The sequence below is a fragment of the Emys orbicularis genome, chromosome 8 (genome assembly GCF_028017835.1).
Source record: "Emys orbicularis isolate rEmyOrb1 chromosome 8, rEmyOrb1.hap1, whole genome shotgun sequence".
NCBI lineage: Eukaryota > Metazoa > Chordata > Testudines > Emydidae > Emys > Emys orbicularis.
In genome coordinates, this window is record NC_088690.1 from 15,947,814 (window position 1) to 15,971,389 (window position 23,576).

The following is a 23,576-nucleotide window of genomic DNA, read 5'->3' on the forward strand; positions in this document are numbered from 1 at the left end:
CTAATAATAACTTTAGAAAGTGTGTCTGCATACAGGTTCTTAATCTGGCGTCAAATATTTTTTGTTTAAAGTGGACTGGAAAGTGGCTTTTACATTTATTACTTATACTATATAAATTCCCAGATTGATAACAAAATATGTGCTCAGGCATAAAATTTACAAATGAATACATTTTAAAACTAATAGTTTAAGCTATCTCTTATTTATCTGTAAAGGTCTAAGGTGGTTGCTTTTTGTTTGTTAATGCCCACATAAGCACCCATTACAGTGCAGGAAAACACTTTGATTATTCAATAAAAAAAATAGTCATTTAATTTAAAGTCTTGCATCAGTGAGTATTTAGAAAGCCAGGTGGTATCATCCTCAATTGAGAATTAAAGCATTAGCGATGACATTTCGTCTATCGCACTTCATGTGCTATCTCAGTGACAAGTTTTTCTCCACCAAAAAATTTGAAAACTCAAACAAACCAAATAAAGCTGACATAATAGGGTCAAATGAAAACTTGCAAAACTTTGGAAATGTAGATATTTAAAGGCTTTTCACTCCTTTGTATATACTGTAAATTTTAGAAGTACTTATGGTAAACAAGATGTTAAATTGTTCTAATATGTCGTGTTGCAAAATTTACAACTTTCATACTGGAATGAAAAGCCTTAGTTTGAATTTTGGTCTCTTGTGAGTTTAAACGAAGCCCTTCTGTCTTAAATAGTAGTTTAATTTTGGGTTGTGAAATGCTGTAAATAGAAATTACAGCTTTTGTTATACATAACATAAGCTATGAAACAACAGGTGCCTTTGTAGAAAAGGTTGTATTGTAAAGCTTTAGATCTGGTCATTCGTTCTTCTTTTTTCTTAGTTAGCAGTCAAAAACATTTTGCAGTAATATTCTAGTCCTAGGATGTTCAAAGGGCCAAATTCTCTCTGAGCTATATGCCTACCTCGGAAGGAAAAAATTGTCCTTAATCTAATCTTGCAAACTTCCATATGATGCAACCTGTTGAAATTATGTGAGTAAACGTATGAGAGAATTGGGCCTACGTATATAGGGCCTCACTCCATATTTACTAATATGTCAGCATCACTGAAACTATTCTTAATAAGAGCAATAACTTTTTTGGAAATGATTTGTCATAGAATTATCATGTTCTTTATTATACATTGATATCCGCTTTGCGGAAAGGGCAGAACATATGCCACTTCAAGCCATTTTACAGTAAATGTTGTCATAAGTAAATTATTGGAAATACTTTTTCTCCATTACAGAACATATACAAAATATAATGACCCTGGAAGAGTCTGTTCAACATGTTGTTATGGCTGCTATTCAAGAGGCAAGTAATAATTCATATATAAATAGCCTAAAACTTTCAACAGGAAAGCTTGAATGTAAATATATAGAGCCAGATCTTTACACCCTGCCCCTCTTCCCTCTCCTGCTGTTTTGCATTGATCACCAGCAAAAAGGAACCAGAAAGCTTCCTTAAAGGCAGTTGGGCATTCCCCTTGTGTCTTGTAAACAGCTCTATGCTATCTGTTCTCAAGTCAGCTCTTGTGCCAGAGCACACTTTGTGTTCTGAGGATTCTCACTTGAGTGTTGGTCCTTAGGGGGCTGTTAAAAGCAGATGGAAGTTAGGGCAGCCCTTAAGCTGCTCTGACTTCTGCATGGGACCAGCTCTCCTGAACTTTTTCCCATGTTACCTTACCTACCAGTTCTCTGAGTTTGGAGAAGTCTGGTTTACTTGGAGCTCTTTGATTTAGTTGGGGTTGGTCCTGATTTAGTTGGGGTTGGACCTGCTTTGAGCAGGGGGTTGGACTAGATGACCTCCTGAGGTCTCTTCCAACCCTAATGATTCTATGATTCTACTAACACCTATCCTGCACTGAAAATATATCCAGTAATAAAACCTAATACAACTTTTGTTTCAATAGTTAAGAAACCAGTTGTGTTTAAGGGTACTAAGGTTTTGTGTGTAGATATAATTCTGCTAATCAGAATGTTGTTTGCTACATATTTTGACTAATTGAACTTTTCTTCTGGTTAAAGTCTGGGTCTATCACTATAACTTTTTTTTTTTATCAAAAGATTTGAGTAAGAGGCAGAGCTTATTAGCTGTGATAGTTGGCAAACACAGTATCCAGTACTCTATACTAGTCTTCCAGTTGTTCCCTCCATGACAATTGATCTAAGAAACACTGGAGTGTGACAGCTGCTATTGCTGGTTAAACTCATTGGGTGAACATCCGTCCCCGTTGAAATTGATGAGAGTTTTGCCATTGATTTCAGTGGAACCAACATTTAAAGCTACTACACGTGTTTCGTTAAAAGAACAGAGTACTTTCTCTGGGTACTGTAGATTTGAATTAGTAGTTAAGTGTAACAGTATAATACTCAAATACTAACTGTCACAGTTTCAGAGCAACTGCATCTGTATTTCCCCTCCGTGGTCCACCAAGGGCATCCACTCTAAGCTCCCAGCCATCACCTCTCTAGCATGAAGACCCGCATCTCACTCTCTCCTGACTGGCGGTTCTTTTAGCTTCATGGTTCCCTGCCTATATTGTTATCCCCAGCAAGACAGTGTCTGCACTTTGTTTGTTTTTTTTCCAGAAGCTATGACTAGTGCATGGCTCGCAATCATAAGTTACCACACCACTCTTTCTTTAGTCTTAATGTGAAAGCATTACAGAGAAAACATATTAAATAATAAAATAACCTTCATGCATGCTAAAAAGTTTACCAGTGGTCACTGCCAACTCCAGACTCAAGCTCTGATAGGTTTCAGTCCTTCAGAACCTACACCTGGGTTTTCTCTGTGGTTACAAGTTCATAGCTGTCTCAGATTCAGAACCCTGGCTGGGCAGTTCACCGTTTCTTGGTATACTTCGGGCCTTCCATCTCCTGTCTCCGGGAACAGATAATCAGCAGACATGGCCCACTCCTTAGGGCATAGTTTCAGAAGCCTGAGTTTTTGCATAAGCAGAGGTGGGAATTTGCATTAACCTCTCCCTACGTATTCCCCAGGAAATCCACTTCATACTTGCTATCCCAAAAGTCCATTCTTGTGTGGCACATTTTCAATATAATCCTTTGTATTCCCAGGCCTCACATCACATCTCCCCCTTAGAAAAGTTATGTACAGTCCTGGTTCACAATAATACATAAACCATTAATTTAATACAATGGACCCCAAAGATACTTAACCTTGATTCAATAAGATTTCCCAAGGATATGCAGGAAACTGCTGTATCTGTCACACTAACAACTACTGAAGTAAAATTGGGGAGAGGTGGAATCTAATTCAACACCAGAAGCCACTCGCTCTATAGTATATCTATTTGCACTATTTTAATCTATGTGCCATTTTTGTTTTTTAGCTCATGAGCAAGGAAATACTGAGTTCTGTCACAAATGATACATCTGGTGAAATGGAGCAACAGGTAATTGCCTTATGTTTGTTATAATAGTCAAATAATGTTAAGAGTTTCAAAAATAATTTATTCACATCGTACCGTGCTTGTAAATTCAGAGAGTAGACACAAAGGTACCTCTCCCATCATCTCCCAATGAAAGAAGTTTCAGTCCTTCATCCATACAAATTAACTTGCTTCTTGCTTTACCAGCCAGTTGTTGTTGTTTCCCTCAGACCAGCTTACCAAAATCAGTGCCCAGACTTGTATTTCACAAAGGGCAGAGCAACATGCTAATGCTACACTAGGAAGTTAGAGTAAATTTAACTCTTATCTTTCATTGTCACCCATAGTGCTAGAGGTAGGTGAATGACTGAGTAAAGCAGTGCACATAAACTTAGCATTTTTTTTAAAAGACGTGAAATGGCTGATCTTATCATCTCTGTTGCCTGAGTAGAGACTGCAGGAGGATGTGACAGGAAGAGCAAAGAGTAAGTGCTATCAACCTCCATTAAGGTTAGAAAGTACAGATGAGTGCATACTGCAGAGTGATCTTAGAAAATATTTGAGTTCTGTGTGAACCAAACACCCAGAGTTCTGTTCTTGAAGTAGGATTATCGTTAATTTAAAAGCACTCTTTCCCCAAGAAATAGCTCAGATGCTTCCCCTATGATGACATTGACCTTCCTATAGCTATCAGAGGAAAGATGGTCAGTAGCCTGGTTGCTAGTCTTGTATGCTGGAGTTTCAGGTTCAATCCTCTGCCCTGCTGCAGATTCTCTCTGACCTTAGGCAAGCAAGTCACTTCAAGTACGTCTACACTGGAGGGGGAAAAAAAAAACGCAACCAAACAAAAACAAACACCCCTGTGGCAGCAAATCTCAGAACCTGGTTTTACAGTTTTTCTGTTTGTTTTTGCAGCAGAGATGTGCCTTACTCTCTCTGTCATATCTATCTTACATGTCCCTCCTTGTACAGATAGGGAGCATATAAAATAATCTTAATTTCAATATATCTAATTTACATGAAATCTTTTTTTTTTTTTTAAAGGTGAAAAGAGCCCTTGAAGACCTTCAAGAAGCACTAGCAGAAAAAGAAGAACTGAAGCAAAGATGTCAAGAACTAGACCTGCAGGTAAGGAGACACAAACATACTTTTTCAAATATGTGACATTAAGAAATAGAAGCTCTGTTAAACAGTTGCAAAATGCAATGTCTTTAGAGGTTAAATTTCACCTATAAGTTCTTAACCTTTTCAGTTTGTACTGAAACAAAGCTTCCACATGCTGAAATGCTTCATACATGTGATTGTTGGAAATATTATCCTTTAATGTAAATCCATGCTCAGCTCCCCTGCAACTATTGGAAAATATATTGCTAATCCATAGTATGAAAGATTTCTTGGTGTAATAACTTGATATCTTGCAGTTAGTAATCAGTCATTGCAATACTATAGCTATGAATAGTAAAAATGCTTATCAAAATGTTCCATGCTTATTTTCAGCTAACAATAGCTTTAGCCCTTTAAAAAATATATTAAGAACCAATTCATTATAATGGACTGATTGCATTCACTGAAGGTGAAATAATAGCACTCACTGTAAATGTATGATTGTGCTGAATTTACCAAATAGCAAGGCTAGGGAAATATTTTAGCATGTAACTTTATGCCAGCCATTTCTGCTTCAGTCCCAAATTGCCCTTTCTCCTTCTGCTATGATACCTATCATGCATCGTTTTGAGAAGTCAGAACTACCACACAGCTGTTATAGACTTCTGTTTGGAGTAGTTAACTTGATGGTAGTTCACACAAATCTGGTTGGTCTATCCTCTTTGCATGTCATGACCAGGAGTAGTCGTTAAAAGTATGTATAGTTGAGCATGAATGTACAAATGGTAACTAAATTTAATGGAAAGTATATTTTGTAAAATAGGTGTCCATATTTTTGAAATTTACACAATACATATTTGTTCATTTCATTGTCCAATGGTGCACCATGGTTTCAGCATAATGTATGTGGTGTTGAAAAGAAGTAGGAGACAGCCAATGGGACTCTGAGGGACCTGAAATGAGGATGAAGGAAATGAATGAGACATTCAGTTAATAAACATCCTGCTTTTTAAAAGTGTTTACTGTCTCCATGATTGAAGACTGATTAGGCCTTGTACAGGGAATAATAAAAGACTCTTAAGGCACAGATTTGCTCTAGGTCTGCAAATATACAGTAAGTTGGCTTCCCAGATATTCAGAGAATAGGACCTTAAAGGCAGTAAGTACTCAGTGAAGAGGTGGGAGAGTGCTGTTGGTTTCTTTTACATCTATTTAATTATAGGCACTTGAATTGTGTATAATCATCGATAAATAAAAAAATCTTTTAATATTGCCTCAGATTATTATGCTAACTTTATATCTTATTAAATATTGCCACCATGGTATGCTGCATATGTATTGAAAGTCATAATAATGACTGACCATTCTCATTTAAACTAATTCTTAATAAATTCACTTGTAAGGTCTCAGTCTTCCTTGATATTTTCCAAGAATATAAGAAAGGTAGGTTTCCTTTATGATTCAGGAAAACATAACCCAAAGAGCACATTCTACTGTTTAAGTGCCAGTTAACTAACACATACTATATGCTCTGATGTTTGATGAAGTATTAAAATTAACACATCATCTTTCACTAGAAAGAGCTTAAGGGTTCCGTCTTTTAACCCTTGCCCATTTTATGGCTGTTTTAATATACTTACCAACTTAGTGTAATGTTATGTTCCCATTTGCTTAGCTGTGACCACTTTCAAAATCAAACCAGTTCAGTCACTTCAAAAATGCATGCCCTATATGATGCTGTCTAGGATTTTTTGTGTGTCTGCTTATTAGCTTATGGCTCTTGGACCTGCTTTTTGCACAACCATCCATGGCTGAACGCACGGCAGTGCCGTGTTAGTGTGCTAGCCAGTGCCATTCTGCTTTTTATTGTTAGTACACAAGCCAAATGGGAAATACTCTTCATCCTACTGTTATTGTTTCTGTTCAGTTTGTAATCATAACATATTTGTTTCCTTTTGTTTTTATAAAATCTGGAAATATCTGTTGCCCCCCGTATTTATTACAGTGCCACATGCCCTAGAAGATAGTTTTCATTTATAAAACAAAACAAAAAAGGCACACTTCCTTGGTTGACAACTTTCATACTCTAAAGCAGCTAGGTGCTTAAGGGTATTTATAAATCACTCCTAAATTTTTCAAATGCTCAACTTCTATGTAACAAACAAATTATTTGGTGGCATCTTATAATCTATTATTTTGTGTTCTTCTTGGCAATCGGATGGGACCTATAAACTTGATGTTGTGTTATGTGCACTAGGTGGCTGCCCTTCAAGATGAAAAAAACAGCTTGATGTCTGAAAACGAGGTCATGAATGACAGATTAGACCAGTTAGATGGCTCTCTTGATGATCCAAATACTGTTGTTGCAAAAAAGTATTTCCATGTACAGCTGCAGCTAGAACAACTGCAGGAAGAAAACTTCAGGTATGAAATAACTTGCAGCTTTATTTAATCTCTCAAAATGTTGTTGTCATATGTGATGGGAGTTTCTTCTAAATATGCAGGATTTTCCTTCTCAGTTCACTATTCTAAAAGCTTCTCTGTCATTGAATTAATATAAACTATATAAGGTACAGTTTAGTGTTTCCCCTAAACTTCTTCTATTTTGGATGATCATTGAGACCATTAATGCTTTTCTTTCCACCATTTTCTAAAACAGGTAGGCAACCCATGCCACGCGTGCCAAAGGCGGCACACGAGCTGATTTTCAGTGGCACTCACACTGCCCGGGTCCTGGTCACTGGTCCGGGGGGCTCTGCATTTTAATTTAATTTTAAATGAAGCTTCTTAAACATTTTAAAAACCTTATTTACTTTACATACAACAATAGTTTAGTTATATATTATAGACTTATAGAAAGAGACCTTCTAAAAACGTTAAAATGTATTACTGGCACGTGAAACCTTAAATTAGAGTGAATAAATGAAGACTCGGCACACCACTTCTGAAAGGTTGTCAACCACGTTCTAAAATATTGTGGGCTCTGATGGGAGGGAGAAAGGCAGGACCAAGAATAAGAACAGAAGCACATGTTTCATGTGGTGATTTGTACTAATAAAAACCCAACATTGTCTGGGTCTAAGTGATTCATACGTTCTTTTACGGCAGTTATAAATTAACCAGAAACTCCTTCAAGTAAAATATTAACACCGTAAACTAACAGATCTGTTCATATGATATGGTGTGGTTGTAGTAAATAGCCCCGTGACAATACTTTTTTATTGTGTGTCTGCTACGTTTATGTATTTTGAATATTTTGTTACTGTTTCAGTAGAAAGCGGATCATATTAGTTACGTGAACAAAAGATAGGAAAATATATTTTCTTAACAGCTTCTTATTTACAAAAGGCTTGAAGCTGCAAAGGATGATTATCGTGTTCACTGTGAAGATTTGGAGAAACAACTGATTGAGCTGCAACATAGAAATGATGAGTTGACCTGTTTGGCAGAAGAATCTAGGGCCCTAAAAGATGAAATTGACGTTCTTAGGTATGTAGTGGACATAGTTACCATTCAGACTGAAGGTTCTGAATGATAATGCCAAGGTTCCATATTTAAAGATAGACATTTCTGTATAAAATTACACAGTTTATGTGTTACCACAAGCAAACTTGAAACTAAATGGAAAAAAGGACCAGAGTGAAAAATAAAACTGGAAGGTGAAATGTAAGTTTATGACCACAATACGTACTCTGCATATCAACATTATTCTGCAAAAGACTCCCAGATGAAGCAGGACTAAAAGATACAACCTTTCTCCTCCTGATGTAGAAAACATAAAATACCCTAGGAAATGAGAATGTTGTAATCATAATGGATTTTATTACCAACAGGATATTTTTATTGGCAAAGGCCCGCCTTCTCTGATACAGAAAAAATGTAATTGCCCAAATATAAATCTCAAACCAAGTGAAAATGAAACTTAACTATTGCATCAGTATTTTAGTTAGATTGTATGTTCAGGATTGCAAGACTAAGTAGGGGCAAAACACAACAAGCATGATGAGAACTTATCATGTTGAGTTCAGTTCAACATATGTAAACTAAACTGGTTACTAAAAAGTACAGAAAGTAAATATGGTGCTATAATATTTCTAGAAATATAACCATGTAAAGTCACTCTTTTTTTTATTGTTATAATGGATAATTTAATATAGAATAAAATATATTCCAATCTTACATTATATCAAGGTTCATAGAAGAGCATCAGGTTAAGTATAAGAGACTGGATTTTGTAATTACTCCTATGCTAATTTTTGATTTTGTAAGATGCCAGACAGTAAAGTGACTCAGTATTTAGTTTAAAGGTTTGTTAATTCTTTTGTGCCAGTAAAATGAAGATCCATTTCTGTATCAAAATACCTTGATATCATTTGGACAGAACACTTTCTGTCTTATATACCTTTTTAAAAGGAACTGATCAATTTGTCTTCCTTGGTCATGCCTCCTGGCAAAAATACCCATAGGATAATGATCTCCAAAACCTACCTGTGTAGTAATATACCTTAGCTTTGTACCTATTCCTGCTAGATAGAGGCACCGGTATTTTGCAGGCTTACTCAGCTGCAGGATCAATCTGTAGCCTAGGGCATAGTTCACTTGTATTAACTCCAACACCATCATGAATGTGTGGGGCCATTTAATATACTGTTTCTGTCTACAAGGCATATGTCAACACACAGTTTTGTGGGCCTGCACCTCCACAATGACTACTTTTAAAACTAAACTTTGCATTTATGAGTCTATATCAACCCTACAGCTAAGAATTAAAATAATGCATTAGTTTTACACAGAGGACGTAACTCTAGCCTTGGATATATGCATGCATCTCCCTGTCTAAGCTAATTGGAACCATCCTTGCAGATGAGGGCAGAACTTATTGATTTGCTTTGTTTTAGTTTGTTTGTGTGAAAAATGCATCTTACTGTTTCTGTAATTCATTTTTATTCTTGTAGAACTTTTGCAGATAAGGCAAGTAAACTGGAGTCAACAGTTGAAGTGTATCGTAAAAAACTGGAGGACTTGAATGACTTCCGCCGACAGGTGAAGTCTCTGCAAGACACCAACATGATGTATATGCATAATACAGTCAGCCTAGAGGAAGAGCTAAAGAAGGCAAATGCAGCACGTGCTCAGCTGGAAACATACAAAAGGCAGGTAAGGCAACAACTGTACTCAACATCTTAACTATTCTCAGGTGTATTTTTATAAAATATAATTACAGTTGACTGAAAAAAATTGGCCTGCTTGATCTAACAATTGTTGGGTTGGTGTCAAGACTGTTTATAAGGAAACTTTCAGCTCTGCAATATACTCTCAATCTCTCCTTTTCCCTTCCAAACTCTCACCAACTGGCTTAACTGAGGTCATTTCTTGACCTGCAGTTCACGGCACAGTGTGCAACCCATCGGTTCACTGAGTGAAGTGGTGATCAGGTGTCTTGTTTTGTTTAATGTGTAGCTGACATCCTCTAGGTATGATATACTATCTTACTGATTTAAAAAATCCTTTTTAAAAATATCTTGTTTTCTTTTTTGGAAGTGCATAACAATTTGCTTCTAAAAGTTCCAAACTAGTCATCAGAATTCCTATGTCTTTTATTTAAGGGAAAAAAAGCTGCTGACCAAGATGAACCATGTGTGTTGGTTGCATTCAGCAAAGAGACACACATTTTTATTTCTGATTAAATTACAACAACCATAGAAACCTACTTTATTAGGCTTCTGAGACTATGTGAATAACGACCTACTTGAACATAATCTCCTTCCTCTTCTTGATCCAGCCCTCTTTTTCCCCACCCATAAGAGTGCCAGAGTTTAAAAAAATTATATTAATAAAATCTTAGAACATACACTAAATATAATGCCTATGTCATTATTATTCAAGGTCCAGGAGCTTCATAACAGACTTTCGGAGGAGTCCAAAAGAGCTGATACTTTAGCATTTGAATTGAAGCGACTTGAAGAAAAGCATGAAGCTTTATTCAAAGAAAAAGAGGTAAGTCTTATGCATGAGTGTTACTCAAACTCACTAGAAAGTCTCTCAGATTTTTTATTTTGTGTGCTGGCCTGGCCAGAATTTTTCACTGTGGTCACCTTGAGAATAATTTCTCAGGTGCTCTTAGGCATCAGTAGTGCTACCATAGGGATGAGACTTAGCACTAGAAATTATATATAGTTGCTTTAATATACTGGTCTTTGTAATTTGGAAATGGATAGGTCAGCATTTGGTATAAACATTATCAAAAGCCTTCAACATTTAACTCATGTCCTGAAAATAGTGTTATAAATGATAGATCTTTCATTCGTAATGGAATGTGCCAACATGAAACAATTTTGTCTTATTTCTACCTTAAATGTGCTTTGACCTTTTCTTAGAGACTTATAGTACAGCGTGATGCTCTGAAAGAAACTAATGAAGAGCTCCGGTGTTCTCAGATGCAACAGGATCGCCTGAATCAAGCAGGTACTTTCTTGATGTTTTTTTAAAATAGATTGGAATGTTATCTGGAAGTGAATTTGTCAATTTGTCATGTCTTTTCAGATGCATCTGCTGTAAAAAGTCATGAGAATCTTGCTGCTGAAATTCTACCAGTGGAATACAGGTAAGGAAAGAGCTCACTTTGAGCAACACCCTTCTCTTTCAAAAGTTCCGTGTCTCAAACAGTTTTTTTTTTTCCAGTTTTTTTTTTTCCCAACTAAAAAACTAGCATTTTGATGTTCTTATAGGGAAGGTACTAGTAAAATGCTTTACAGACATTAAATTAAACTTTGCAACACACTGTATAAGGTAGGAAGGTATCCTCATTTTGCAGATGAGGAAACTGAAGCAGAGTGGTTAAGAACTTGCCATGGTTATATGGAAAGTCTGGCAGAACCAAGGATAGGCAATCACATAAACTTGCAAAGTGCAGGTTCAGCCCTGAATAATGTGGTGTTATATGTCTTACTAATACTACAGTAAATGTGTTTTCTTCTCATAGAGGAATTGAAAGAAGACGTTTAGAAGTAGTCTAATAGTATTATAGGCAGGGTGGTAACACCACCTATTATTAAGGTTGCTCAACACTTCCCATTATAAGACCCTGTTTTCAGTTGACCAATCTTTAACCTTTTGAACTGAAACTTTATATGCAGGTGTCTGCCACAGGATTGTGGTTTTTTTTAAAGTTGAGCAGTTTCCAAGAATGAGGCTGGGGGAAGTACATCACCTTGGAATTCACAGTGAGCCCAAAGGGGGATACTAGGACTGGCTGGGCCAGGAGACTGGGAGTAAGATGAGAAGCCCAGGTGGACACTGGGATGGGGTAATCAAGGAGAATGGGACTGGGACAAAAAGACAAGGGTGGGGAAAAGACAGGACTGGGACAGTTTAGAGGGGGGTGTAGCAGAAGGGGTCAAGCTTTGGGGAAACTGGCTGAAGTCTGACCACTAGAGAACACTCCCTTCCAAAGCCTGGAATGGAATTTAGGATTCCTGAGACTTATGCCTTTGCTATCAGCAAATAGCTGAGAAACTCACTGACAGAGCTATCCCTCCCCCCCCTGACAGAGTGTCTCATGCCCCTCTAGCCCACATAAGGGATGATTGTTGGCTCAAGTGGAAGAGGTGTGAGCGTCGGATCTAGAGGTTCCAACTTTGCTGATGATCTTGGAAGGTGTTTGTTTCAGGTTGTTTTTGCTAACACTGTACTATGACACTTGTGTTTATTGAAGAACATTCAGTACACTGGCATCTTAGTGAACTGGAATGCCACCTCTTCTGCAAAATTCCTTTCTTTTTAGTTAGTCAATAACTATTTATATAAACTCTTCACAGAATGGAGACTTTTTGTTTTTGACCCATAGAGAAATGTTTATTCGACTGCAGCATGAAAACAAGATGCTTCTCTTGCAACAAGAAGGTTCAGAAAATGAACGTATTGTAGAACTCCAGGAACAGCTAGAGCAAAAGCATCGGATGATGAATGAACTGGAAACAGAAAAAAGGTGATTTGTTTTCCTGGTTTTTTTAATCTTCTTTTATAAACCTGAGAGCAGTTTGGAGTAGGCACCAGTCAGACAAAACAGCAGCTAATCGCACTGCAGAGAATAATCTCAGGACTGAAACCTTAGAAGGGAGGCAGTGTGACTTGCCTTGCTGATCCAACACTAGTTGAAGGTAACCACTTGTCCTGCCCTTTGGCTAATGGAAGCATTGATGCATTCATTACAAAGAGGAAGGGGTAAGGAAACTACAAAGAACATAGAAAGTGTAAACCTGCAAAAAAGATGTCAGCAGGCCAAATGTGGCTGCTCCATGCTTTGGTATTCTTTGAAGAGGATATTCTTAAGGACTCATCTCTGGGTGATTCTTGATAGTCCTAGAGTGGGTGAAGAAAATCGGTCACTATAGTTTTACATTGCTCAAACTGTAGACCTTTGGGCTGGGAAGCCAGAGTCGTGGTACTGGGTGAATTTCTCCACTGGTTAATGCTGAATGAAGTTTATCTTAGGCTATAACAATTTAGGAGTAGTTTAAGTTGCTAAAATTTTTAAGAGTACTGCAAACACTTTTGCTGAAAACCTATGAATATGCTTGTGAGATCCACAAATAGGAGACTATATGTAGGCCATTTTAAAATGGTCCAGTTTTATCCCCTCTCTTCTTTCCCTTACATTTGCAAAGGTTTTTTTTTAATGGGATTGAAACTTTGCATTGTCTCAGCTCAAAAGCTAAGGTTTCTTCAAAACAAAATACATCAGCTCATACAATCTTGCCCAATAAAGTATCCAAATACTTAATATTTTAGTATAAGATAAATCATCTGCAGCAGGAAGGAAAAAATGCAATCTTCTACCCACCACTTCCAAGAAGGAAGTTTTCCCTGCTCAGTTGGGAGACCAGTGCCATCAACATCTGAAGTCTAAGTCTTCATTTTAAAAAAAATACTAGCCCTTATGTTTTTAAAGATCATCAATCTCATTAGTTTTCATGCTTGTTGTTTAGAACACTGAGGGCACCAATTACTTGGACAAGAAGCATGTCCAATTCGCTGCTGCTGCTTTGGGAAGCTCCAAATACAGACCAGCATTGGAGGCAGTAGAGGCTGTGAGGGGCTAGATTAGTAGACACCCTATGTAACAGCCAGAAGGAGATGAGAGAGAGAGAGAGTAGTAGAGACGTTCCCCATTGTTAGAAGCCAGGAGGCTTTGTGGTATGGGGCAGAGTGAAAGAGCAAGTAACGTCCCTTGTCCTACAGCCAGAAGGGGTTAGGGTGGGGAGGAGGGACTTCAATTTTATCAGACTCCTTTAACCAAAAGCTGATACTGAAGATGAAGCCCTGAAATAGAGTCTAGGGGCAGCACTCGGGCAGGAATCCCAGCACTTTCTCAGGTACCACAGACACTTCCCTTCTCTCCAGGTAGGCACTGTCCATCACCTACACAGCCCTCCCACCCCCTCCAAAAAAGTAAGTTTTAGCCCACAGGCTACTAAGTGTCCAGTAAATGTTCCAAGCACCTGCTTGCAGCAACTACGATTAGGTCTGATACACAAACAAAATATATATTGACTTCAGACGCTTCCATTTTGTGTAACCTTACTGAAGAATTATAACCCAGATGTGTAGGGGAATAACTTCACTCTACATGTCCTGATCATTAGAAAACGGATGAGTGACTGAGTTATTTTACCTTCTAACAGGCTAAGCAATGAGCGTATTGGAGAGCTGCAGCAACAGATTGAGGATCTCCAAAAGGCTTTGCAGGAGCAAGGATCCAAGACAGAAGGAGTAAGTGAAAGCTAGTGGTTCTCAAACTTCTTGAAGGTGGAGACCTCTGACCAGTTTTCTCAAAATTCTTGTGTGTTAGTGTCAGACTTTCTTTAAATGTAATCAGAATGGTGCCCCTTCTCCCTTTCAGTCTTGCTGGTGCTGATAATTATTGTAACAACAACAAGGCTGTGGCTTGGTGGGGTTTTTATTCGCCTAAGAGAGAGTAATTTTCAGCAGGGAGAATAAATCCTTTGTTCAGGGTTTGGGTCCATCTTCCTTGTGATTTTTTTTTTTTTTTTTTTTTTTTTAAATAGACAAAATAAAATAAAACCCTCCTGCCTGATAAGTCTGTCGAAGGTCTAGAGCAAGCCAAACTTGACAGGAATGGGTCCGCAGCATCCAGACACTGGGAAATTCTCAGTCTCTCCAAACTGGGGAACCATGAGTCCCCTCAGAGCAGCAGAGTCCCAGCTCAAAAACTTCTGTTTTAAGCAACTTAAAAATGAAATGCAACTTTTCAAACCGTAAAACTTAAACGCTTCCCTACACTCTGTGAGAAGAGAATAGAGCCAGAATCCAAGGATCAGGATGCAGAAGAAGGAAGGGTTATCTGTCGCATTCTCCCTACATTTCCCCAGCTCTGCTGAAGACCCTTCTTCGGAGTTCTTGCTCCATAGGTGGAAAAGCAGCAGAGCTGTGGGAGCCAGTCTTACTCTTCTGAATAACTTTTCCTCACTTAAACTCACATGGCAAAGTGTTGCAAGTTAACTCTCACAGTGTGCCCACGGGGATAGTAGCTGCACTGCCTGCCATTCTTCTCCTGCCATGATGGATCCTTAGGGGGCTTCCTCTCATAAGAAGGATGGGCCCTGAGGACTCATAGATAAGGCAAGAAAGGACCATTGTGACCATTGTAGTCTGACTTCCTGTTTAACACAGGCCATAGAACTTCGTATGAATTAATTCCTGCTTGAAATAGAGCATGTCTTTTAGAAAAACATACAATCTTGATTTTAAAATTTACAGTGATGGAGAATCCACCATGACTAAGGCTATGTTTTAGTCACAGATATTTTTAGTAAAAGTCATGGACAGGTCACGGGCAGTAAACAAAAATTCACGGCCCGTGACCTGGGGTCCATGACTTTTACTAAAAATACCTGTGACGTAAACTTGGGCGGGGACCACGGGTACTCTGGGGGCGGGAGTGGTCCAGGGGCACCACAGGTGCTGGGGCAGGTGGCCCGGGACCCCCGCTGGTGCTGGAGGACGGAGACCCTTGCTGGTGCTGCAGAGGAGGGATTGGAGGGGCTGACAGTGGCTCCCTACCCGGCTCAGTGTCCCTGCAGCTTCTAGGCAGTGGAGGAGCACAAGCGCATCGACTGCTGCAGCTCTCATTGGCTGGGAACAGCAGCCAATGGGAGCTGCGGGGGCGGGGCCGGCAGGCAGCGTGCTGCGCGGAGTAAGCGCCACTTAGGACCTGCAGGGCCATGGCAGTAGGAGCCCCTCACCCCAAGGTAAGTGCCCCCTGCACCCCGTAGCCCCCCTGCCTCTAGCCTGAGCCCCCTCCCACAGATCCAAACTGCTGCTACTGGCCCAGGGGCTGCCCAAGCCGGAATCCGTGACTTCCGTGACCGACTCGCAGCCTTAACCATAACCCTTGGTAAGTTGTTCCAATGGTTAATTACCCTCACAGTTAAAAATTGTGCCTTATTTCTAGTCTGAGTTGGTCTAGCATCAGCTTCAAGCTGTTGGATCTTGTTATACCTTTTGTCTGCTGGGCTGAAGAGCTTTTTATTATAAAACCTCTGTTTGCCATGATGGCATTGGTAGACTGTCTTAACAAAGAGAAGGTTGCGGGAAGACTTGATCACAAAACACATTGACCTCCTTAGAGTCTTTCACTGTAAGACATGTTTTATAATGTCTTCTGTCTGCCAATTCCCTTCAAAAACGCGTTTTTGTGATATAATTGTAATTATTTAAGATTACAATTTTTTAAACCATTTAATTAAAATTAACAGTTTACGTTTAAGTTTTATTTACTTGCATCCTTGTTTTCAGGAGTGGTAAATTCAGGTTAGGATTGATAGGTCTTGAAAAACTAGTGAAAATTATGACACAAAGCACAGCAATTGTGGGTGTGTGGTTTTTATGTTTTTTATTTTGTGTTTGAGTGAAAGGCTTTAATCATTCTAAGGAATTCCCTATAACAGAATAAGCCTAATAGAGTGATTCAGATTCTGAATTTGTACTCACAGAATTGCCTCTGGATTTTTATTCCCTTTGGTATTGGGGAGATTTTCTTCTTGTGGAAGTGGCAAGTAGTTCTGTCCCCAAATCCTACTAGTTGCAGAATCTGGGAAGACCAATACTGCCTATAAATCACCCTGGCAAATGATATATGTTTTTTTTTCTTAAATTAATCACATTAGCCTTGCTATTTTGAAGCTGAAAGTCCTGCCAGTTGAGGCTACAGTTCTTCCTAGTAAACAGTGAAGCCCAAAGTTACTACTAGTGTTTTCATAAACTGAGGGGCACCCAAAATTTAGATGGAAATCCTATGAATTGGCTTCATTTGCACTATTTTTTTGGTAGGGGGAGCAGGTTAGTTTTTTTGTTTTTGTTCTAACCGTTTCAGAGTGAATTATTTCAAATGTAGGAAAATATTACTATGTATTTTAAAATAAACCTATTTTAAATTTCTAAATGTTCTAATACTCTAAATTGAGACGTAAAATTAATGAATGAAAAATATTTGGAGTCTGCTTTTGTAATCATGTCTTCTTTGTTTCCTTCTTTCTGCCTCCTTCTTTGAATTGTCTCAGCCTTTCCACTTTTGCTGCTAAATGGTTCTATAGCAAGAAGTATACTATAAAATCCAGAATGTCAGAGTGATGCAAAGAATATGAATAAAATTATCTAAATGCATAGAGACTATTACACTTCTGAATTGTGCAGTAAAATACACATGGTAAAAGTATCTGAAAAGTGAAACTTTTGAAGAAAACTATTTGTAAAAGTTGGAGCTCCCATTTGTATGTGCACCTAGAGTTATATTTTTAATTTTCTGGATTATGTATCTAAATTCATTTTTAATTATCTTACCTTTATAGTCCAGCAAGCTGAAGCAGAAGATAGAAGCACATATGTAAGTAAAGCTAACTGATATTTATATACAGCCAAAAAAGAAACGGACCTCTAATTTAAGTTTTTGTTATAAGCCGTAAATACATATAAGCACTATTAAAGGTCAGCCTTATTTCCAAAGATGGGAAATTCAGTTAAAACTGCCACTCTGTCCTTCAGTCACCTCATCTGGGCTCCCAGGTGTCACACATGTCGTGTGATAGTCACTCATTTGACAGCTCTGTGACACCTGCCTGTGGCTCAGTCTGAATTTCACACTTCTGGTTGAGCTGCAGAAACTCTGCCTTTTGGTCCCCAGGGCCATTGCTGCAATGTTGAGTAGTCAGCCAGGCAGGCATCTTTTCTCTCCTTCCTCTCCTTGCTGGATTTCAGTCAGGAAGGAATTCCCAGGATGGGCAGTGGTTCTCAGCCCCGCAAAGAGAGGCCACAAAGCTCCCTCTAACTTCTCTCTCCCTCCTGTGTTCCTGCAGCCAACTGCACCTAGTTTGCCCCACTTCCTGAAGAGCAGCCCCCTGTGACCCAATACCCTGTGAGCCCCCTACTCCTTAGAAACCCCAGCACTCACCTATGCCAGCCAAACCTGCCAGGTTTTGCATAGCTCCATGTCCTACCTCTACTATTGCTTGGGGCAGTGTGTGTTGACCACAAGCTCAAGTTTATGATTCTATGCAAATTAGCTCACTAAACTTGCAAACAGTATCTGCACAAAACTTGGCAGTTATGCTTCATAGTGATATGAGCCTTGTTTTTGCCAGTCACTGTTTTGAGATCCCTTGAAAACAGTGTATTAGGCAAACAGGTGAATATACATATTCTTCTCCTTCAAGTGTTGTCCACATTGATCCCCCACTTTTGCAACATGCATATGTAAGTTTCAGCTTTCTGAAAAGCAGCGTCTGGGGCTGGACACATCCTCACTAACAGATCTGAAGGCTTAGTGCTCTATCCCTTTGTTTAAGCTTGCACCGAACTGCCCTACCTTCCCCGCACCACAGGCTCTTTAACTATTGTTATGGTTGTTCTTTGAGTGATTGTGCCTGTATGCAGTCCACTGTAGGTCCATTTGTGCCCAATGCATTCGAGTCGGAGACGCTTGCCGGCAGTGTTAGCAGGTAGTGCATGCACCCCTGCCTTCCTTGCACACAGAGCCGAGAGCAAAAGGGGTATCGCCACCACCTCTGCCTCAGTTCCTTCTTACCACTCACGGCAAGAGTTGGAGCTCCCCATTGCTCTTGAGCTTCAGTTTGTTTAACTAACTTTACTGAAAAAAATCTTTTGTGTACATAGTTTTTAGAGATTTTTAACATTGGTTAGTATTAGAGCATAGTATTAGTTATGAGAGTAGTTTAGTAGCTTATTTATTGGTGCAGGGTGTCTTTCATCATGCAGAGATCCCCAGGGTTTAAACAGTGTGTTACTTGCAGGGCCATGATCCCTTTGAATGACAGCCACACAAGTTGCCTAATTTGTTTAGGCCAGGGACATGTTAAGGACAAATATTCCGTTTATACCTCTTTTCCTATGACGACAAAGAAGCAAAGGGACTTCTGCCTTAAGGTACATTTATTTGAAAAGTGTCGTCCTTCAGAGCCTGATCCCAGTCCTGAGAAGATGGAGAGTTCTTCAGTGCCTTTCTGGCTGCTTCAGTCCCAAAGCCAAAATCAGAAGGAAAAACAATGTTCTTCTCCTGTGTTCTTCTCATAGCCTTCAATACAGTCTTCATTTTCTGAGGCTGTCACAGTCCAGATTGCATTCTTCATCTCAAAAGGGGGACAGATCTGCTAAAAATGCCTCCAGTATGGGAGTCAAGGTCTGGTCATAAACACCAACATTCACCAGTACTGTCTGAGGCAGCACCATCAACTCCGGCTCCAGCAGGGCCATCGAGACTGGTGGCTTCACCTTCTCTGTCAGCGATATCTACAACACTGGCACTGCTGGTTCCAGTGCCACTTGCGTTATCTGAGGAGTACTTATCTCTGATATGTGTACTGTCTATGTCCCTGCAGCAAAAGCCCTTATGTGCATCCCTGTGTTTGACTCTCCTTTTCATCACCATCTGGTACTGATTACAGTAGCTTCAACTACATTGGCATGAACAGCACCATTTTTTTTTTCACTGTACCATCAACACACTTTTGCCAGCATAGCTGCTAACGCTGGTACGTCATTCTGCATTCCATGGCCACCTGCCCTGGCCATACTGACCCCCTTGAACTGCTCCCAGAGCTTCCAGATCACCATCTGCTATGCAGTCTAGGAGCAAGTGACCTTCTCCAGTGCCTTTGTCCATCAGGGAACATCTTTCAGTTCGTCAGCCATATCCAGTTTTGGAACCGGCAGAGGAAGGGAAATCTAGGGATGAACCCGCACGTCTTTCTTTTCACATTCTTCTTTCCCTGATGAGTCCATAACTCTTGAGTCATCTTCACCACTGTCTGGAGACTTCAAAGTCTTTCAAGACCTCACAAGGTGTGTAGTTGTTAGGAGTAGAGTCGAAATTGTGCATGACAATCCGCACAAGTTTTTAGGTATTTTACAAGCTCCAGCCCTGGGAAGGGTTGTCCTTCCCATGAATGAAGCCCTATTAGATCCTGCTGAAACCTTTTGGCAAACCCCAGCTTCTGTTCCACCCACTGCCAAACACATGGGCAGGTGTCATGTTCCTCAGGAGGAATATGATTTTTTTTTTCCCACCCACCCTGTCCCAGACTCCTTGGTAATCATGGCAGTGATCAAAGAAGTCCTACCCCAAGGACAAAGAATGTAAGCAACTTACATATACCACCACAAACCTTCAAATAATGGTGTCAAATTATCAAGCATTATTGTCCAGATATGTATGTTAATTTGTTAGTATTTGCAAATTGCGTGAAGAATACAAGGACCAGTTTCTAGCAGTAGTCTCAGAAGCGCCTATCTCCAAGCGACCATTGATGCATCAGACACCACTTTGCACTCGATGGCTGCAGCCAGTTCGATGAGGCAGTCTTGGTTACAGGCCATAGAGAGCTGTATAACACAATCAAAGACCTTCCATTTGAAGATTCTAAATTGTTTTCTCGAATGACTGATAATGCCATGTACACGTTAGACTCCCAAGCAACTCTCTCTTCTCTGGGAGTTTGTATTCCAGCAACAAAAAGAAAACAGATCAAACCTCAGACACACTATCGATCTTCATTCTACCAGCTCAGACTTCAGGATGCTTCGAAGAGGAGATCTAAACCACCTAGATGTTGGACATCAGCTTCGTCATCAGCAGGCTCTTCTTATCAGACTTCCGCATTGAAACAGTCATTTTGATATTTTGATCAAGGACAGCACACCAACCACATCTCACCTCCTAGAGCCAGAACCTCCTTTTGGAAAGTGCCTCCCTCTCTCTTTTGCCAGGCATGGCCTGAGATCACATCAGACAAGTGAGAGCTCAGCACTGTGAACGAGGGCTATGTTATCCTTTCTACTGCCCTTCCCTCAACCCATCTTCCCCATCCCTTCTCAGGAACCCATCTCACAAAGCTGGTTTACTTCAGGAAGTATAGTCTCTTTTTGGAATTGGGAGCAATAGAGGGAAATTCCTTATCAACACAAAGGGAAAGGTGTCTGTTCCCATTACATCCTGATTTCCAAAAAGTAAGGTGGTCTAAGGCCCATTTTGGATTTGAGAAAACAAGTTTAATCAAGAAAATCAAATTCAGGAGGGTCAGCCTCACATCTGTTATCCCTTCCCTAGTGATTGGTATGCTGCCCTCGATTTGCAGGATGCTTACTTTCATGTGGCAACACATCTGGACCACAGAGAGTGTCTTCAATTTGTAGTTGGGAACAGGCACTGCCAGGACACTACCCTCTGGCCTGCCCTCTGCCCCAAGAGTGTTTACCAAATGGTAGCAGCCCATCTTCATCATTCCGGAGTTCAAATATTTTTCTACCTGGATCATTGGTTAATCCAAGAAACTTCAAAGGGATGTGTCCAGAACAGTATTGTTATAGAATACACCCCTGCACTCACACCCTACACACTTTTATAGTCATCTTTGTACAAGGTGTGCCTTATAAGGTATCATTTGAAAATTCATAATTTGTTCGTCAGTATTGTCCTGATAAAACGTGTGGCAACATGATTCCCCTCTATAATGTTAAAAATACACGTTCAGATTCATGTAGCACCAAACTGGTCAAACACACTCCTTTGTTCAAGACAGGTCTATGTTTGCCTTAATTTGCATCTAAGCAGTAGGCAGAATCATCAAGCTGGAAGGGAAACAAAGGAAGCTCAAATAGGTGAAGAAGAACAGCAGGGATCATCCTTCCACACAGACTTTGCCTCTCAGTTCTCAACTGGCTATGTTTTTCAAGAGAGGGACTAGAACTATAAAAAGCAGGGGCAAACACCCCCAGGCACCTGCCCCCCCTCCCACTTTATTCTCCACACTTTAGAAGACAAAAGGAAACAGCCATAGGACTCTGGGGGAGGAGGAGAAACCTTTGCTAGATCATAGCAGAGCTGAAAGTTTGCTCTGTAATCCGCTGGAGCATGTGGTGACACAGTTTGCTTTGCAACTAAGAGATTCTTAAGTAGATATTAGTAAGTGTTTAATCTTTATTTTTTTTCTAAGCTTTTCTGGTTTTTATGCCTCATTACTTATACCCACTTAAAATCTCTGTTTGTAATTAATACACGTGTTTTACGGTTTTATCTATCCAGTGTGTTTAAGTTGAAGTGTCTGGGTAACTACTTAAGGTAATGAAATGACATTATTCCCTTAAAGCAGGCCTGCACAACTCGTAAAGTGGCGAGGGCCATATTACTCCAAAGAAAACAGCTGAGGGCCGAACCCTGCCCCAGCACCGCCGAATCCCCCCCCCAGCGCCGCTGAACTCCCCCCCCAGCGCCTCCCAGCCCCCCAAGCGCCCCCTGCCATGCGGAAACAAACCCTCCTTCCCCAGCTCCGCCCCACCAAAACAGCGGTATTGAACCTTGGTAATATGTTATAGTGGGCCCCTAAGGTAGTATAATTAAGGTAAAAGAAAAATGTCTTTATGCTAGAAGTAGAATAAATAAGGTCTTCCCCCCACTTTGTAATCAGTTGCCCTGTTGAATGAATGAGGTGTGAATGAGGAAGGCAGGCACCTCCAGACAGCTGCAACCCTTGGAGAGGGGATGAGAGCCAGACCAGATCAGTAGAACAGGTCAGCCACCGACTCGTAGCTCACCACCTCAGCCCCCCGCCGCCCGCTCGCCTCCTCAGCCCCCCACCCCTCCGGCCAGTGATCAGCTGCCAAAATCTAAACAACCAGTTTCCTCCTCACCCGACAAGGGGGTCATGGCCCCCCCCCCCCCCCCCCGGCACTCCTGCCCCATCCAACTCCCCGCGTTCCTTGACGCCCTCCCCGGGACCCTTGCCCCATCCACCCCCCCTTCCCTCTCCCCTGACTGCCCCCCGCCTCCTCTCATTCCTGATGGCCACCCGGGACCCCTGCCCCATCCAACCACCCCTTCTCCCTGTCTCCTGACAGCCCCTGGAACCCCTGCCACTGACTGCCCACCGCCACCCCATCCAACCTCCCCCTCCTTACTGATGGCCCCCCCCCGGAACCCTTGCCCCCATTCAACCCCCCTGTTCCCCACCCTCTGACCACACCCCCGAACTCCCCTGCCCTCTATCCAACCCCCCTGCTCCCTGCCCCCTTACTGCTGCCGCCGCGCAGCACCTGGAGCACCGGGTCGGGCTGAGCTTGCAGCCCCCCTGCTTCCTGTGAATCAGCTGTTCGCGCGGGAAGCCTGGGAGGGCTGAGAAGCGGTGCGGCGGCTTCGCGCTCAGGCCCAGGGAGACGGAGGCAGAGGTGAGCGGGGGTAGGGGGGCGCGAGGAGGGCTGCCCGCGCCGCAGCAGGTAACCCGGGGGGCGCGCGTTCAGGGGAGGAGGTGGAGGTGGAGGCAGAGCGTTCAGGGGAGGAGGTGGAGGCAGAGCAGCGGTGAGCTAGGGCCAGCCACTGGCTCACCTGCCCCCCCGCCACTACCCGCCCACTCGCTCGCCTCCTCAGCCCCCCTCCCTCACCCTCCGCATGTTGTGCAGGCCTGCCTTAAAGGATAAGGAATAATGGACTTAATATATTTGTACTGTTTAGGAGAGAGCTGCACTCTAAT

General features: G+C 41.0%; 1 protein-coding gene across 1 annotated transcript in view; it reads left to right on the plus strand.

Moving 5' to 3' along the window:
- HOOK1 (hook microtubule tethering protein 1) overlaps positions 1-23,576 on the plus strand; it is a 64,443-nt gene that overhangs the window by 32,050 nt on the left and 8,817 nt on the right. Inside the window, exons 6-17 of the mRNA XM_065409160.1 lie at positions 1,267-1,334; positions 3,379-3,441; positions 4,462-4,545; positions 6,779-6,945; positions 7,870-8,010; positions 9,477-9,678; positions 10,408-10,518; positions 10,899-10,986; positions 11,065-11,125; positions 12,368-12,508; positions 14,205-14,292; positions 17,391-17,425. Of these exons, the coding sequence (XP_065265232.1) occupies positions 1,267-1,334; positions 3,379-3,441; positions 4,462-4,545; positions 6,779-6,945; positions 7,870-8,010; positions 9,477-9,678; positions 10,408-10,518; positions 10,899-10,986; positions 11,065-11,125; positions 12,368-12,508; positions 14,205-14,292; positions 17,391-17,425 (1,249 nt within the window). The remainder of the gene's footprint in view (positions 1-1,266; positions 1,335-3,378; positions 3,442-4,461; positions 4,546-6,778; positions 6,946-7,869; positions 8,011-9,476; positions 9,679-10,407; positions 10,519-10,898; positions 10,987-11,064; positions 11,126-12,367; positions 12,509-14,204; positions 14,293-17,390; positions 17,426-23,576) is intronic.